General features: G+C 60.8%; 1 protein-coding gene across 2 annotated transcripts in view; it reads right to left on the bottom strand.

The window, feature by feature from the left end:
- UNC5A (unc-5 netrin receptor A) overlaps positions 1–18,523 on the bottom strand; it is a 52,124-nt gene that overhangs the window by 9,900 nt on the left and 23,701 nt on the right. For both annotated transcript variants that reach the window (XM_045185741.2, XM_024577854.3), the window contains exon 2: positions 2,535–2,756. In XM_045185741.2, the coding sequence (XP_045041676.2) occupies positions 2,535–2,756 (222 nt within the window). The remainder of the gene's footprint in view (positions 1–2,534; positions 2,757–18,523) is intronic.

Genomic DNA, 18,523 nt, shown 5'->3' with positions numbered 1-18,523 from the left:
CCCTGCCCGAGAGCACACTGGGACCTGGGGGCGGGGGACAGCAGCCCTCCTCCAGCCTCCTGGCCAAAACCAGTGTCCCGGGAGTGAGAAAAGACTGTTTGTTTCCAATTTCTCCTCCTTCTGACCCCAATTTCCCTTGGGTCACTGGCTTATCAGAAAGAGGGAGAGAGGCCGGCAGCAATGTGTTTCCATTGTTAAGAGAGAAATTCAATTAGGGCTGCATTGCAGGAGGAGCAGCAGCCCAGCTGAGCAGGGAGGCTGGCTTCTCTCTTAATTTCTCTGCCGTGTCTTCCCTGACCCCTGCCCACAGCCCTCCTCTGTCTCCCCCACCCCCGCTCCCACGCTGGTCCCAGACTTCCCCATCACTCGCCCTGCCCCTGCCTAGTTCCCACAGGAGATTGGGCGGGTGGGGAGGTGGTGCCTCTGGCTGAGGTCATTACCTGGGGTTCTCTGGGGTTGGGGTGAGGGCTGAGAACTGAGGGACCCTCCCAGGGCCTGTGTACAGGAGGGGCCCTGGGCACCAGCCACCTCTCAAACACACCAAATCTTGAGGCATCTGAGGAGAAGTTGGGCACACACCCTAGGGATGCAGGCCTCCAGAGCCTTCTGAGCTGGGAAGTTTTCCTCTCTGGCGGGCAGGTCTATGGACGGGCCACTCCAACCCCCTCGGGAGGTGGGGGAGCGCAGGCACCGCCCAGCACGTCAGCCTAGGGGAGCAGCACTAAATTTAAGCGTGCCTATTTCTTTCTCCCCACCTCCTCCCACTCCTGTCCTGCCACCTCCTCGCCTCCTTCCTGCTGCCGGGAATGACAGCCCAGTCTGTCGCCATGTACCACCTCCAGGCCGCGCCCTCCAGCCCCAGGAGCCCCAGAGGGGGCGTGGGCCCAGGGGGAGACGCAGACTCTGCCACTACCGGTCCAGGAGGTGAGGGCTGTGCCTGCCTCCCTGTGGGTCACTGAGCAGCCTGAATCCTGGGAGCACTTGGGGGCATAGCTGTGTCTGCACCTGCCTGGTAACTGTGAGCAGATGCCAGGTCAGGGAGGGGTCCCCAAAGGCCCAGGAGCAGTGGGGTGTGGTAGGGGGGCACGTGGGAAGGCCCGAGGGGCTGTGGAGTGCTTTGGGGGCTAGAGGATTGGCGGGGTGGGGGCTTTGAGGCCAGGCAGGGGCTCAGGCTCTCGCTTCTCTCCAACCTGCATCTCCTGACCAATCAGTCTGTGTGAACAATAACCCCCAAGCTGGACTCCAGTGCTTGGCTTCGCAGATTTCAGGCTTTTCCAGCACCAGTAGTTTGGGCCCCTAACCCCTGGTCTCCTGGTTAGGGAATGGGGGCAAGTGAGGAGGGATGGGGTACGGCCCGGCCACCCCAGCCCCACCCAGGAATGGGTGTGGCCGCAGGTGCGGGCTGGCCTCTGATCGCAGCCACACCTGCCCCACCACAGGCCAGCTCTGGGTCAGGGGCCGCGTGTCTGCGTGGCGCCGCGGCTGCGACATCTGTTGGCGGGTAAGTAAGGGAAGCCTCTCTCCGAGCTCCAGAGCACTCAGTGGCTTTGGGTTGAGAAATCATCAAGATCGATGAAAACTCAGAGGCTCTTGGCCAGGGGAGACCTGAGGTGGGGTGCTCAGGGCAGGAGAGGGTCCCAGTCATATGGGTGGAACATGTCCCCATGAGCTCTGAGCGCTGTGCAGCTGGAAGGAAGCAAGGCCAACAGAGCCTGCCGGGGCCCTCGGTGTGCGGGCTGGGCCTGGGTCTCAGCCAAGCCAGGGATCCCCAAGGGGCCGGCCTGGGGCCTTCTAGAGGTTCCGGGACAGACCCTCATGGCTGCAGAAAGGCAGGTCTCTGGTCTGTGGCTTCCTCCTCCTCACCTGTCCTTTCCCTGGGGGACCTGACACAGCAGTGGGTGGACTCACCAGCGGCCTGGGACACCCTGCCCCTCTTCTCTCCCTGACCAGTTGCTCACCCCCTCTGTTCCCATGTCACCTCCCCAGGCAGCCCCGCAGGCCTGCTCTCCTCTGGCTGCCGCAGTCCCCCAGCCCTCGTTCCCAGGTCGCCGAGCTGCCCACCTCTTTGTGGGGGCTGCGTCTGCAGCACTGAGCAAGTGCTCAGGGAATGTGGAAAGGGTGAATAAATGAGTGGGCACAAAAACAAAATTATCATGGAGTGTAGGGTCCGTGAGCTCTTTCGTCGTCTGGGGCCCACTTCCTCCGAACCCCTTTTCTCTGTGGGCACAGCTGCCTGGGCCCGCCTGGGCTGACACAGCAGTGGGGACCCACTCCTCCGCCCAGGGCCCCAGGGCGTTCTCAGGGTCTTCCCTCCTCTCCCCCACCAAGCTGTGTGGGCTGGTGGGGGGACCCCCAGGGCAGGCCTTGGGGGATGTACAGAAGCCCTCGGTGGAGTCGTGCCTCCTCTGGAGATCTGGGTGGTGGAGACAGAGCTGGTGACACCCTGGCCCCACCCCGCTCACGGGCAGCAGCACCTGCAGGCCCCTGGCTGGGCCCCCCTTCCTGCGGTCTGCCTGCCACCCAGCGGGCCTCACCGCTGCTCCCGTCCGTGCTGCGCTCAATCGCGTGGTCCGCCTGGCGCACCCACTCCCCGTTGCACTTGAAGAAGATCTGTGTGGCGGGCGTGGCCTTGCACACCAGCAACACAGGCTTGTTCTTGACGATGTACATGTCCTCGGGCTCCACCAGGAAGTGGGGAAGCAGGTCTGGGCTGGCGCCGGGCACCGGGTTGGCCGCTGTTGCGCTCTGCTGGGCACCTGCAGCAGGGCGGAGGTGGAGGGTGAGCCAGGACTCTGCTGGGCTGGGGGGCCCTCTGGGGGCTGCCTGCCATTCAAGGGCGGGGCCAAGGGAGGAGTGAGCCTGGGCCGTTAAATCAGAGTCCCCCTCTCTAAAGTGGGGGAAGAGCAGCCCCCCACTTCTGAAGACTGTGGAGCGATGCAGTAGTCAGGCTCGTCATGGCCCTGGTAGGAGTTGGGGGATCTGGCGAGGCAACCCACAGCCCAGGAGAAAGCTGTGGGGGGGCGGGGGGAGAGGACCCCAGCAGGGGAGCAGTCCAGCTGCCTCCAGGCCACTCCCTATTCCTGGCCCCTCACACAATAGGTGCTTGGAAAATACCAAGTGAATGAAGGAGGGGAGGGGACAGAGCTTATAGGAGAGGCCCCGGGGAGGGCCAGGTGGCCTGGGCTAGCACAGGATGGGAGCCAGGACAGTGTCTGGAAGTCTGAGGGACCTGGGCCACGTCCCGCCCTTCAAGGAGACCCGAATATGGGTTTCCTTCTAATTTTAACCAAAACCACAAGCATCCCACAAGTCATTTGTTGCTAATTACACAGGTAATTGGCTTTGAGGCTTTGGTGGAGGTAACAGGCCTCTAGACCAGCAGGGCCCCTGAGGGCAGGGCTGGGGTGAGGGAAGTGAGAAGAGGGGGCACCCTCAGTCCCTCCACGCAGCTGCCCACCTAACAGGCTCCCGATGGCCCCGCTTCCCTCAGAGCTGCAGGGATGTCCCCACAAGCACCTACTCTGTCCACAGAGGCCTCTGGCCAAGAGGGGAAAAAGGCCTCAGAGGCCTGCTCTGCTCTCTGCTAGTGGCCAAGTGGGCCGAGGTGCCGTCTGCCCCGGGGGGACCTGGAGGTGCCTCACCAGGCCGGCCCTGGCTCCACACCCTTCCTACGGGCAGCCCCAACTCCCGGAGGGCTTGCACCCACCCCAGGAAGCACCCACACGGCCCCCCCCTCCCGCCTGCACAGGGACACCCTCTTTCTAAGGTGGGAATTGGACCTCTCTGCTCCAAGACTGTAGCTTTGGGGAGGGGACCTGTGCAGGGCGGTGTAGATGTCCTGGGCCAGGCAGGTGGGCTGGGAAAGCCTGCTGGGAGTCTGACAAGCCTGGTGTGACTGCATGAAAGCGCCCCCCACCCTTGACCGCACAGCCACTTCGCTAGCTGGAGGAATGGGGAGAGTGCCCCGGGTTCCGAGGGCTGCTGTGAGGTGGAAGCAGGACCAGGCAGTTGGCGCGGACTCAGGGAGCGCGGGCTCCAGGAGCGTGGCCGCTGTCAACACCCAGGGCTTTTGCATGATGGTGGCAAAGGGCTGTCTCTCCCTTGGCTCAGGAACCCTCACAGCAGTCTCTTCAGGGGTGCAGGCTGACGAGGGGACAGAGCACAGAGCTGACGGAGCCTTGCCCGCAAGATGGGGGTGGTGGGGATGCAGGCAGAGGGGAGAAGCCATTTAGGTGTCTTACTACTAATGAGGACTCTGAGGCCCGAGGACAGTCACCCCAGACACCCTGGCTCCAGCCCTGGACTCTGAAAGTGTCTGAGGCAGCCTCATGCCCCTTTTGTTATTCCATTTGCTCTTCACGGTCACTCGGCAGCCGCTTGTGAGCCCCTGACCCAGGCGGCGGGGTCTAGAGAATGGACAAGCTCCCGAGTGTGCACCTGCAGTGGGGAGCTGGAAGCAGCCTCTCCACACATTTCTCGGGGAAGCCACAGCAGCCCCACAGACTCCAGGCCAAGCCTGACCCCTGAGCGGGGCCTGCAGGGGCTTGGGGGCAGGGGCCACAGGCTTGGGAAGGGTGTGGGAGCCTGCAGCGGCAGGTGCCAGCCTGCCTGGGACCGCCCTTCGTGGAGACTCAGCATGGCCTGCGCCTGCCTGCTGGCTGGGGCTGGGTGGGCAGGGGTCTTGGCTGGGGGCATGGGCAGGGAGGGGTGCGTGGCCCTCCGGCCCCTCCGTCCATCACAGCACCAAGCACTGCTCACAGAGGCTGCCCACTGAACCCGGCACCATCCCTCGTGTCTGCATGTAACTGCTAATGAAAAATAAATGTACTGTGACCAATAAGTGACATAGCTCACTTCTCCGGGGCCTCCGTCATGCTGCACTGGTGTGGCCTCCCCTCCTCACCCTGGGGCCGCATTTGTTGGGTGGAACTCGAGGGGCCCCCTCTGGGTGACTGCGGAGCCCTCCAGCAAGGGCACTCCAAGGCCACGGGTGGGGGCCACTCCCAGCCCCCTGGTGTCCTCCTGGGGCTACAGAAGCTGCCTGGGTGGCCAGAACCGCCTTCCCTCCCTCTGGGCCCTGAACCCACTTGTGACCTCTGCCCGGCAGTCGGCATCGATAGCCTGGCTGACACCTCACTCTCCCAATGAGGCCTCTCACCTGAGTGCAGGCCCAGGTGTCTCCCCTCTACAATGCAGGCGACCAGAGGGAGTGCTTTCTGATGGAATCCTGCACTTGCCTATCAGAGATAACACAAAGCAGTGCATGCTCACTGCCAAGTGATCCACAATCCTTTCAACTGGGCAGGCTGGATAGTTCACTGCAGTCCCCACCCCTCCCTATTGCCCCGCCCTGGACTTGCTTCTTCTATTTCTGTTGCCTGCCTGGCTTCCACAGGCATTTTGGGATGGTGCCAAGTGCCTTTGGCTGGTATCACTGAACCAACCTCCTGCTCCGGTCCAGTCAACTCTCCAGCCTTCCTGTGCAGACGCCCATTGCCCACCCCAACCCCACCCCGGGCACTGTCTCTGCCCACGGTCTCCTCTCTGTTTGAAACCCCTTCCCTCCACCTCTGCCAGCACTCTCCCACCTTCTCCTCAGGGCCCAACTGCATGGTCACTACCTCTGGGAAGAGGGGTCCCCCATATCCTACCTCCCCAACCCCCAGGACAGTACACAGGCCGCTCAGCCCTCTCTGCGTTCGGGGCCAGCCTTCACTGTGCTGCAGCTCCTACCACAGGAGGGGCAAGTGAGGGGCTGCGGCCTCCGTCCCCACCACCAGCCTACCCACCCCTGGTGCCTACTGCCCAGTTCAAGGCTGCCCTGTGATTCAGGAGGACATCGCCTTTGCTCACTAGCCATCCCAATGGGCTCTTGGTCGCCAGGACTTGGCGGATGGAGCTGTGCAGACGGCTCAGGCCCTGTGGTGGGAACCCTGCTTCCAGTGAGCCCTGGGGCTGGTCCACCGGCCCCCACCTGTCTCAGGAAGCACTGGTGCCTCTGCTCTGGCCACTCCATTCAGGGTGGCAGGCACGATCCCAGCCACGGCCCACCGCTGGCCCTGGGAAGACCACGTCTGAGTGTGTGCCCATGTGTGAAGGGAGGCTGGGGCCACGGGGGGATGAGAGACCAGCGGGGTGGACCATGGTGGGCCTACCTCATGTGGTTCATCTGGGAACTTCCACCCAGCCTTCCAGTTTCAGCTAATGTGTCACCTCCTCCAGGAGGCCTTCCTGGATCTATACTCTTTGTAACCTGCCCGAGTGCCTAGCTGTCCTCTGAATCTCCTTCCAGGGTACACGCCACATTCAGGACTAGGGTGGATTTGTTTACCTATTGCCCCTGCTCGGGGCAGGAACCCAGGTCTGACCTGGATACTGATGGAGTATTTGCTGAGTGACTGAACGACCACCCTTCTCCCTTGAATTTCAGAAGATATGCCCCCGAGTGGCCCTTTTACTCTGCAGGGATCCCCGAGAGGGTGCAGAGCAGCCCACAGCAGAGCCTCGGGCGGGCCAGGAGAGGACTCTGCGCGGCAGGCTGCCCACCCACCCACCATGCTACTTCGCTGGGGTTGAATCCCCTCCTCTCGCCTGCAGTTGGGAGAAGACCTCCCCTGCAACTCTGAGGCCCAGGGTGGGTGTGAAAGTACTTTCAAATGTTTTATTTTTTAAAGGCACCACGAAAATATGAGGTGTGATTAATCAAGCTATTAGCCAGCTCATGTTTACAGCGGGCTGGGACTCAGTCCCTGGGAGTGAGAGGGGCAGGCAGGCTGGGGGCAGGGCCACCTGTGCCTTTCATCCTCCCGGCCCCCCACCTCAGGGACAAGCAAGGGAGTGGGGCGGCAAGCCCCCGCTTATCTACTTCCCTGAGAATGTTCTGCATTTGCAGGGGACTGGAGGAGGGGGCTGGAGCCCAGTAGCCTCTGTCCTACTCCAATCTGAACACCAACGCCCACCCCCTCCTGCAGCACTGAACCCCCGTTCCAAGGGCCTGGGCTCCCAGACGGCCTTGCCTGCAGACATGCACTTGGTAGGTGCGCTTGGGGCCTGGGTGTTGTGCTCCACGGGCCCAGGCAGGCAGAGCAGAGTGCCCTTTCCCTGGAGTTGGAGGCCCCGCTGACTCGGGGCCTAAGCTGCCACTGGGCCTCGCCTGGAGGGCACACCACCTGCCCTCTGGGAGGCCTCTCCACTGTCTGCAGTTCCTCAAGGGCTGCGTACATGCTGGTCCCAGCTCCGCCCCCTTCAGCTAACAGCACTGGACTTTCAGCAGAAGTGCCCATCCCCACACTGTCCAGGCCACGCGGTCACTCTGCAGCTTGCTGACTGTGTCTCCAGCCCCAGAGGTGAGCGCACAACACTGACAGGTTCCCGGAGCAGGTCGCTCCACCCCGGCAGGTGGGATTCTGGGATTTGGGCTGGGCAGCTGGAAGAGAGAACCTCCTTCTGCGGGGCCAATGCTGCGGGGCCAATGCTGCGGGCCCCAGGGAGGCCCGGTAGAAGGGGAGGGCGTGCTGGTTCTGAAGTGAGGAGGCCACCAGGGAAGAGAGGGGCTGCGGCCCTGGGGCCTGGGCTTCACCAAGCCCTGGACCCCTCTCTGGCTGCAGCTGGCTGCAGTGAGCCCTTTACAGCACGGATTTGCCTGCCCGTCTGCTCCTGGCCTGGGCCCCTTCTTCTGTCCTTCAAGTCCCACTAGTAACACCCCCTCTGGGGAAGCTTCCCTGACCCCAGGCCCAGACAGAGCCAGCCGGGCCACAGCCCCCTGAGCTCTCACAGCCCCTGGGCAAACTTGCCTCACTCCTATTTGTCACTGTTTACAGCTGTGTCAGCCTCTGACAGCAGGGGCTGCGTGGTGACATTCCCCATCCTTTGTGCGTCCTGGCCAGGGTCCCACACAGGGAGTGCCCAGCGAGTTTGTTGAATGAATGTTGGACAGCATTCTCTCGCCAGGGACCAGAGCTCCGAAAGGAGGGTTGGAGATGGAGGACACACATTCAGATTCCGATGGATCAATTGATCAATGAGAAACCTGTGGGGAACCCAGGGGAGGCAGACAGTGCTCCCGGTGGTGGTGGGGCTCAGGGATGCCGGCAGACACGTGGGGGTGGGGGGTTGTGTTTCCTGCACCCCTGTGGCCCGAGCTGGTTTCCTGAGTTATTTTTTAAACTCGGGACAGTCTGTGACGGAGGAGCTTCCCTCCGGGGCTCTGTGGGGCAGAGGTGGAATCTGCACTTGCTGTCAGACAGAGAGCTGTGGGGGTGGGGGCATGGGAGGGGGGAGGCCCCAAGACGACGGATCACAAAATACCTGAGGCTCCAGGACCTGCCTGGAGGTGAAGACAGGATGTGCTCAGACCAGAGCAAGTGGGGTGCACGTCCCAGAATTCTGCCGCAGCCAACACGTAAAACCCCCCACACTGGCTGCCAGCAGCTTCCTGGTGCTCAATGGCCGCTCCTGCGCCTGTGAACGACACCTGTTTCCCAAGCCTCAGTTTCCTCTTGTGGGGCGCACCCTGCCCCAGGACGGGGTGCCCTGCCCCGGGTCTTGAGGCACCCACCCTTCCTGGCCCTTGGGTCTGTCCCTTAGTCCTCTCTCTCTGGCTGCCACTCCCAACAGCAAGGGCTTCCTGGCGGGCAGGGGCAGATCCAAGTGCAGGCCCTTTTGCCCGGGGCGGGGGGTGTTCGGTGAACAAGGGAGGGGTGACTGCAGACTCTGCTGCGGAGGAGCGTGCAGGGGTGAAGGTGACCGGGTGTACCTACGAAGGGAGGGCGGCTCTTCTGACCCATGCTCACACACGCTCATGCGCGCACTCTGGTTTCCATGGTAATGTGTGCGTGAAAGTGTCAGCAGCAGCTACCACCTCCCCAACGTCGCAGGAAAGTCACCCTCTTCACCAGTGGGCTCCAGGGCCCTGCTCTATCACAGGGACAGACAAGCACTGGGAGGAGGATGCTTACTGGCAAAGGACAAAGGAGGCGGGGGTGGGAGGCGTGGAGAAGGCACCACCTCACCAGCTCAGGAGACTCACTCACACTGGGGTGCGGGGGTGCGGGCTGGGAACCACTGCCCACTGCCAGCTGCCACCGACCAGGCAGCTGTGCACGAGGACCGCGAGGCCCACGACTTGCCTGGGTTCGCACAGCCGCAGAGGGCAGCATGGGCTCTCCTTGCCTCCCAGTGCAAGGTGGGCACAGGGCGGGCAGGGGTCTGGGTGTTTCCCAGACCAGTGTCTGGCCCGCCCACCACACCAGCCCCTGCTCACTCCATTTACTGCCCTGTTTCTCAAACCTCCCAAGCAGAGCCCAGCACTGGGCCTTTGCACGTGTTCTTCCCACTGCCCCCTACTCTCCTGTGGGTGCTCCCTCTAACCTCAGGTCTCGGCTCCCATACTGCCTCCTCCCAGAGGCCCGCCCTGACTGCTGTGCCCTCACCCCTTCAGTCTGGTTTCCTCAGAGCACTCACCACCGTCTGACCTCATCTTCTTACTGTCTGTGTCCCTTCCCCCCGAAATGGGTCACCACAATGGGGACTACGCTTGTCCTGCTCACTGCCGCAGTCCCAGAACTCGGCCCAGGGCCTGGCCCACAGCAGGTGTTTCGTAAATGCGCTGAAAGCTTGGATGAACCAACAGGGCCTCCCCACTCCGCACACCGGTGCCACACCTCTGCTTCGCTCAGGGCCCCACGCACCCCAGTGAAGGGGACTTCGAAACCACCGAGATGGGGTGCCCAGGAGCCAGCGCTGTGATGGAGAACGGGCCCGGGGACACCTCCCAGGGCCCCTGCCTGCCCCGGGGCCTTACTTCCGACCAGAGAAATAGTTAATAAAGCTGAGGCCTAAATAAGCATTTGATTAACAAACGATAAAATAGCTATTGTGTCCCCGAATTAAGCTGTAATTGTGGCTGATAATTGGCTGGTTAGAATTTAATAAGCTGCAATTAAATAGAATGGAATCCAGGGTAATTATGTGGTCGCAGAGCCCAGCGAGAACTGGGGAAGGAAGGCTTTCTCCTGCTTTGGAATCTTCTACTGGCGCAGTGCGCTGCCGGGGGCGTGTTTCTTGTCCGGGTGTGCGCGCGCATGCGTGTCCGTGCCGTGCACGACTGGCCTCCTCCACCTCTCACCTGGCAGCGGTAGCCCGGTGGGCCTGGCCCCGCCCCCTCACCCCCACCGCCAGGTGGGCGGTGGGCACGCAGGCTCTGAGCCCCGCCAGGTCTGTGGCAGCCCGAGCTGAAAGAGACGTAAAAGGACCCCGGGCACAGCTCCCTGCACGAGGGTGGCCCTCCTGTCTTTCTCACGAGAAAACGGTTCAGAGATAGGAAGGACTTGCTCAAGGTCACACAGCGATCAGTGGCCAGGCCTGGCCAGAGCCTCAGATTGCCCATGGATCGAGGGTGACTCTGACTGGCCTGGAAGCTGAAGGATGCCCCCACCCCAATTTCCATTCGTGTCCTTCACCAGGTCAAAATACAAGCTAAGTAAGGACGGTGTGACTGTCCCACACACGCATCCTGAAGACAAGGCGCTCTGCCATCCCCTCCTCCGAGGCTGGCCCTCCCGCCCGAGGGCCTGGTGGGTGCAGGCCTCCTGGCGGCTTCAGCGCAGCACGCCACCCCTGCCCCCAGCCCCAGTGAGTCCGAGGGGATGATGAATGGCATCGCCAACTTGCCGTTTATGACCCATCAGCATTTTTACAATGTTGCTGGCAATTAATTTAATTAAAGACCCTGTCCCAGATATGGCGGCATTTCATATCTCAGCGGTTTAATGGGAGCCTGGCCAGAGCGGGGGCCGCGGGGCGGGGTGGCCCAGGAACAGCTGAGCTCCTCCCATCAGCCTGGCTCAGCCCAGCGCACACAGGCCCCGGACAGCCGGAGCCTGACAGAGCCCAGAGACCAGAGGGGGCCGCACAGTGACCTGCCGCTGGGAGACCCTGCCCATGCCCCCAGCCAGCACGTGCACACCCACGTGCACACACAGCCGCACCATCACAACTAAATCCACACGGATTTTCTTACTTAACTCTCACGACTATTCTAGGAGCCAAAGAACTATTTTAAATCTCCAACTTGCAGGCAATGAAACCGAGGCACGGAGGGGTGGAGTCAGCAGAGAGGGATGGATTCCCACCCAGGCAGGCTGGCTACAGGGATCCCACGCTCCTGACCAGGACACAGGCAGCCAGCCCATGTGTGATGGACACAACGTACTGGGGCTGTGCAAGGCCCAGGACACACAACAGTGACCGAGGTGGGCTCCAGTCCCCGCCCCATGGGGTGTCCGGTGGCCACAGTCCTACCTGGCACACGTCATGCTAGATCACCTCGCCAGAGCTGGGTACACACACCAACGCCACCACCCAGTCCTCCAGGCTGAATCTGGCTGGGACAGCTGCCGCTCTTTCCAGGATGGCGACCCTGCAGCCACTGGTCACCCATCATCCTGGGACCTGTTCTCAGCAGCTGAGCCCACCCGGCCCCTCCTCTTACAGGGGCCTGCAGGAAAAGCCAGTCACAGGTCCAGCCTCCTCTGGCGGCAGCAGTGGCCCGCACACACCCCAGCCTCCCTCCACCCCTTGTCCGTGCTGCTGCCTGGCTGTGCCCTCCCCCTCCCAGGGGCCTTGCTTCCACGCCCCACGCCCGCCCCCCCACCCCGGCCATGCCAGCCTCCTGCACATGGCTCCCCACCTAGGGCCCTCAGCTCTGCTCTGCTGAGCTCCATCCCGACACTTTCCCTGTCTCTGGATGTTCCCAAGGACCTCACACCTGCCATCACTGTCACCTGCACCTAGGGTTGGCTCTGTCAGCAGGGCCATGCCCCCAAGGAGCCTCAGGGGGCAGTTCACCTGCTTCCTTGCTCCCTGGGACGTCAACTACTGTAGCCCCCGAGTACCCCCAGCCTCTCCTACCCACTCTGTCCTCTCTCACTTCATGGCTACCCAACACACTCAGCGCCCCCCCAGTGGGCCTTCCTGTGACCACCTGCTGGCTTCGGTGCCATGTCAATTACGCTGCCACAGAGCTATTTCTAGAAAGAAAATCCGATCCCATTCTTCAAACCCCTGCAAGGGTTTCACTGACCGCAGGGTGAAGGTCGGCTCCCCACACCCAACACCCCACACCCGACACAGCAGCCTCACCCTGGGCACCGGCCCATACCTGGCGGCCAGCTCCGTACAGCCCCTCATCCCCCCTCCCTGCTCACTGGGCCCCTGCAGGGAACCCCACTCACTCCCAATGCCCCCCACCTGTTAATTCGTAATTCAAGGTGTCACCTCCCCCAGATGCCCTCCCAGTTCCCCTACACGTGGACACACAGCTTGCTCCCCTGGCTCTGTGGCTGAGACACCGCTATCTGACTGGCGTGGGCTGGTTCTGCGGGACGGGGCGGGGCGGAGGCGGAGGGCTTCCCCTCCATCAGATAGGCCTGAGCCCCCCTTCTCAGCAGTGTCTGACTCAGGGGCTGGTGAGCTGGGTGGGGGTCATGACTGTGGTTGAGTTGAAGTGCCCCCTCCCGTTCTTTGCAAGCTCTGGGCGGGGGGGCGCTGTGTCCCTTCTGTCCCTGTCAGCAACTGGCCCACAGCATGCACTCCCCGAGGGGACCAGGAGACTGGGTCTCCAGTCCCCATCTGCTCTGCCTCAATCTGGCTGTGTGGCCTTGGGCAGGTCATTGTCCTCTCTGGGCCTCAGGCCAGTTCAGGTGCTTTTAGGGGCTAGGAGGAGCCGAGAAAAGTGGAGAGTAAAATGGCCGTCAGCTCAGCCTGGCCACCTGCTGCCACCCAAGGCAGGCCAGCCAAGAGGTGCCAGATTTTTTCCTTTCAGGAGAAGCTGGAAATCCATTTTTATGTGAAACTTCCTGTTTAAAATGTTGACAACTAATTTAAACATTTAAACACTGTGTGGGCCAAACGAGTTGGCAGGCCAAAGCCAGACTGGACAACGTCCAAGGTCTCCTCTGACTTTCCAAGTCCAAGGATCGGGGTCATACACAGCAGGGCGAAGCTCTGGTCTACCCCTCCCCCAACACTTCCCATCATTGCCAGCACCCAGTCATCCGTCCCTCTCCCCAGGACCCACCTCATCACAACCTGCTGGAGGAAGGCCCCTGGCACCCGGCAGAGGGGCCCTCTGTCCATCACCCCAGGGGGTCAGCATTTAGTCATCAGCACAAGCTACACCCTGGGCTGGGACCTGGGGCGTCCCGGTTTGACAAAGAGGTGGCATCAGAAGTCGACAGACCGAGGCCTGGCTCGCCTTGCCTGCCTGTGGGTGGGGCCTGAGACCCTGACCAGGGGAAGGCTGCTGGAGCCAGGACATAGGCAGGCAGGTGTACATGGTGGGGGAGGCACTCCACAGGGGCACCCCCAAAATGAACTCCCACATCTGAGCAGGCAGGAGAGCCCAGGCCTGGCTATAGCCTTCTTGCTGGGAAGAGGGTGTTTGGCTGCACCCAAAACACCCCTACGAGACAGTAATGAGCCCTCACCCCGTTTTAATTACCCACTGTCCAAATAATTACTAGCTTGTTTATTTCACTTAATGGTAGCCATATTTTTTCTCCTGATATTGATTTCATGTTTTCCTGGCTTGTTCATTATCTTTCCTGCCCCCTTAATGGGCGCTGAGGTCTCATGGTAGAGGAGGGAGCTGGAGGGAGCGGGGGCTGGGGGCAGGAGGCATGAGAGGGAACACGGAAGAAAGACAAGCGGCATTCGCCTCGCTGTGCAGCGCAAGGCTGGCCACCACCCTCTCTGGGCCTTGAATCCCAGAGCCCCGGACACCCGCACACCCTCTTGTCCTTGATGGCATCAGGGTGGGAGGTTTCAAAATGAACAAAAGTAGGGAGAGGGCGGCAGAGGAGAAAGAAGCTGGTGTCCCCCACCCCCCAAGGGCCCCTAAAGGGACAGGCAAGCCCAGAAAGGCATGAGGGGATGGGGGGGAAGGGATAAAAAAATAAAAATATACATATAAAAAAAAAGAAAGGCATGAGGGTGGGAGGGGTGGGCGAGGGGAGAGTGCTGGGGCAACACTAATGCCAGCGTGAGGGAGGGAGGGGACACTCCTGGAGACCAGCTCGGAGGAGGCTGCCCTGTGGGGGCTGCTGCTTGGTTGGGACTCGGGGGGGCCTCCTTGTCTCCATTTCCCCCAGGTCTGGTGGGGAGGGAGCAGCAGCACCCTCATGAAACCCAGACCCTCCCTGGATCTGACCTTCACCCTTGGCCTCTGCTTCACTGCAGAGGCCATCGCCATGGAAATGTGGGTGATGCCCTGCTGTCATCTGATTTGGGGGGGCAGTAAGGAGAAATGGGGACAAAGAGGGAAGGGAGGGCCAGGGTCTCTTTGGGCGGACATTTAGAGACTCTTGAAGGGGTCATTAGCTCTCAATAAATCACTAATAATTGCATGAATATTTAAATCTTAATAAAAAAATGCAGTGGGCACAGGGAGTCTCTGTGTGGGTATTTATTGCTATTGGGCTGGAATATATAAAAGTTGGTATCGGTCTGACTGAACTGCTGTTATCGCCACAGCTAAATGGGTAATTGGGAGCGAGAGACGCTATCAGCGGATGTAAATTACACACAGTAAACCGAGGGCATTAACTGAGGGTTTATTATCAATTATCTCCGCGCTTGTTCCCCTTAAAACGAACTTGAAGTATATCAGTGAGAAACTTACAGGTCTTAACGAATTGAGGGAAGCTGAGATTGCTGAGGGCTCCCCACCTTGGCCCCCATTTCCTGGTGGGCGTCCCCACCCAAGGGTGGCCCTGGAGGAGCGCTCATGGGTCAGTGTGCGGCCCACACACACCAGCTGTCCTGCCTGGGCCAGTGGTGACCACGGCCAGTCCCTGAGGCCAGCCCTGACCCTCTCCCGAAGCCCCGTGCCAGTGGGCGTCCCAGCCTCTGTGTGTGAACAATCAGCCAGAGCCTGACTTCAGCAGCTGACTTCAGCAGGCCTTCATCTGAGGTCAGAGGTCAGAGCAGCTCAGGAGGATTGGGGTCAGGTGTGGTGGGGAGCTGGGAGGGGGCGGGGTGGGAGAGGGGTGCCCCTGGGGAAGCTCTGGGCAGGCAGAGCATTTGCATGGCGGCTGCATCCACCCCCTGCCGAGATGCACACTCAGGCCACAGGCCAGCTCCTGCAAGGTCAGCACGACCTCTTCCTGGGCCAGTTCACTCCCCAGCAGCCTCAGCTCCCTCTGTGCCTGTCGCCAGGACTGTGCCTGTTTGACCTCATGCCCTCAGCCTCCCCTGACTGGCCCTAGGTGGCGGCCCCTCTCTCGGGAGCTCTCCCACCTGTGGGAGACACACACTGGCTGGGAGCCAGAACAGGAGGTCCAGAGCTCACACTCTGGCTGTCTGAGAGGCCCCGGTGGCAGCGAGAGCACATGGCAGGGGGCCTGATCTGAGGCGTCCTGGAGATGCCTCGATGGTCCGAGGGTCTCCAAGGGTGCTCAGCTCTCCTTCAAGGACAGGAAACCCGCGTTTGACTCTGCCTCTCCCCGGACTAGGTCCTGTCTCTCTCTTGCCTGCTGGGCTCCAGTTCTGCCCTTCACCCGGGTGCAGCGCAGCTCTTACGGTCCGGCTTTCCCCTCCAGCTCCTGAATGAAACCCTCTCTGCCATTTGCCAAGGACCCTCCGTCTGATTCAAGATCCCTTGCCCTCAGGGCTCTGCAGAGGCTTCCTCCTGCCCCCACCCCCCACCCGCTGTTTCCTGGCTCCGGGGGAACGGGGAACGGCAGCCTTCCACTCGCAGGACGTCTGGGCCCATCCACGCAGGGTGCTTCCCCTCAGCTCTGCTATGCAGCCACCCCAGATGGCCAGTCCCATGCAAACTGCCCTGTGCCGCCCAGCTAGACACCCGCTGGACCTGCCTCTTCTGCCCTTGTTTCTCCTCACCCTGCAGGTGTCATAGGCCACTGTCCTCTCAACTCTCCATCTAGCATCCAGCTTTCCGTCTGTGAGACACTTGCCTTAGCGTGGACCCGAGGTTAGTTACAGCGTTTATTTTAGAAGAGCTTCACTCCTCCAAACAGAGCTCAACTCCCTCCAGCCCTCCATCTGGTTCCCACGCCTCTGGGCCCCTCTACCTCCCTGCTGCCTCCTTCTTGTAAATAATCCTGTCCTCTGTGCCTATAATTAGCCCTAAGTAGAATAATTCGTAACAAACTTTATTTCTCCTGGCGTCTTTCTTGCTAACATACTGCTGAGAGCCCGCGCAGGATCAGCAGGAGGGAGGCCAGGCTCGGGAACCAGCTGAGCGCCCCGCCCACCCCGAGTGCTCCCTTCACGTCTGCCCACATCTGGGGGGGCCACGTGAGCGAGGCGAGAAGACCCTCCTCTGGCAAAGCGTGTGGAGAGTGGGTGCCAGGGCATGGCCAGGGGTGAGGGACCAACGCAGAGGCCCTTCTCACAACAGTGCCAGTGACAACAGTGTTAGTAACAGCTGACACATAGCGTTTCCTCTGTCCAACTCTGCCTATTTTTTTAAATCCTCCCCCGGGAACATGTTTCCACTGATTTGAGAGAGAAACATCTATCGGTTGCCTCCTGTAGGCTCCCTAACCGGGGCTCAAACCCGCAACCTGGGCGTGTGGCCAGACTGGGAAGCGAATGACCACTTTTCGGTGCATGGAACGATGCTCCAACCAACTGAGCCACGGGTCCAAGGCGGCTCTGCCTTTTAAAAATCAGGATTGCCTTTTTGCCAAATAAAATAAAACTCACCCCCTTCAAATCTATAGTTTGGTGAGTTTCAGCCAATGTTATCACCACCACAATCAGAGTAGAGAACCGTTCTGTCCCCCTAAACACAGCCCTTCGGGTCCCCGCGCCGCGAAGCCACTCTCCCAACCTCGGCCGCTGTGGGCCCTTCTGTGGCTGCTGCTTTGCCTTTCCTAGAATGTCCCAGAAAAGAAATCATAGCGTGCAGTCTTTCGTGTCTGGCTTCTTTCACTTTGCACCTGTGTCTGAAGGTCATCGATGTCTCCTGAGTTCGGACTGGGCCCCTGTAGGTGCTGGGAGCTACATGCGGCTGCGAACCCACATATACCAGCCTTGGGTGGGCACATCTTCCCTTCTGTTAGGGGTGGGACGTCGAGGGCGTATGGTAAGCGCGTGTTTAACTTGATTAGAGATTCTGTCTTTGTTTCTTGCAAACACACTGTGTGTGTGTTTGTATCTAACATCTCAGTTCTCTCAACTTCGTGAGTCAGTCCTATCCTTGTTCCCATTTTACAGGTGACAAACACAGGCTCTGAGAGAGGAAGTGACTCACCCAAGGTCACAGGACTAGCCAGGCTCTGTGTTCTACGGCTCCAGCTACACTGCCGCTCTGCCCGGGGTGAGGCTTGGAGCCCTGACCTGGAGCTGAAGGCTGGAGTCCGTGACAGTCCCCGCTGGTGAGCAGTGTGCCCGCACAGGTGCCTCAGACTCCAGGGCACCCCTCTCTGCAAGCGGCGCCCACGATCACCTGCATCACGGAGCAGCTCCAGGGCTTGGAGCGGACATTCGGTGCTCCCTGCAACTTTAGCTTCAAGAGCATCACCACGCTGTCCCCGCCCCACGACCTCACGAGTTTAGCAGAAGAGACAAGAGTGGTTCCTGGCGTTGCCTGCCATGCTTTCTACGCACGACCGAGTCACACTGTGTCCATTCAACGCCTCTACTATCTCTGCTATAGGCTGAATGTCTGTGTTTCCCCGCCCCCAAATTCCTGTGTTGAAATCCTAACCCCCAAGGTGACAGTATTAGGAGGTTGGGCCTTTGGGAGGTGACTAGGTCCTGAGGGAGCAGCCCTCTCGAATGGGATTATTGCCCCTCTAACAGCTCCTAGAGGTCCTAGGAGCTCCTCGCCCCCCACCACTGAGGACGCAGGGAAAAGATGGCTGTTTACGAACCAGGAAGCAGTTCTCAGCAGGCACCCAATCTGCTGGCACCTTGATCTTGGACTTCCCAGCCTCCAGAAATGTGAGAAATACGGTAAATGCCCGTTTCTAAGCTGCCAGGCCTGTGGCACTTCTGTTACAGCAAAGCGAACGGACTGAGATGCCCTCTGTCTGGAGGACGAAGCTTCCCAGTGAGGAAACGAAGGCCCAGACATCCAGAGTGAGGGGTTAGAGGGCAGCAGCCCTCCCCACCATGGCCACCCAGGGGCAGTGGGACAAGCAGGGCATTCTCCCAGCCCACCCCACCTCTGTGAGGTCATCAGAGTGGGGTCACCAGGGCAGGTCTCCCGCCATCTGGTCCCATCTGGCCCCACCCGGCCCACTGTAGAATGGAGTTGGCCTGGACATACCAAACACCCTTGGTGAGTGATGGGGAGGGGGGTCAGCAGGGAGGCCTGGGGCCAGGCTGGAGAGGAGCCTCCCTCTTGTTCTGTCCACAAGCTCCCTCCAGGCAGTGCTCGCAGGGCTCAGGAGGGACAGAGAAGCCCCACTTGTCGCTCACACGAGCCCTGGGCCACCCTGAGCTCTGCTGCAGACCAGGGCCCTCAGACTGGGTGCGGGCCCCTGTCAAACAG

Source organism: Desmodus rotundus, chromosome 10, assembly GCF_022682495.2.
Source record: "Desmodus rotundus isolate HL8 chromosome 10, HLdesRot8A.1, whole genome shotgun sequence".
NCBI lineage: Eukaryota > Metazoa > Chordata > Mammalia > Chiroptera > Phyllostomidae > Desmodus > Desmodus rotundus.
The sequence above is the reverse complement of the archived record's forward strand: the minus strand, read 5'-3'. Positions and strand labels throughout refer to the sequence as shown.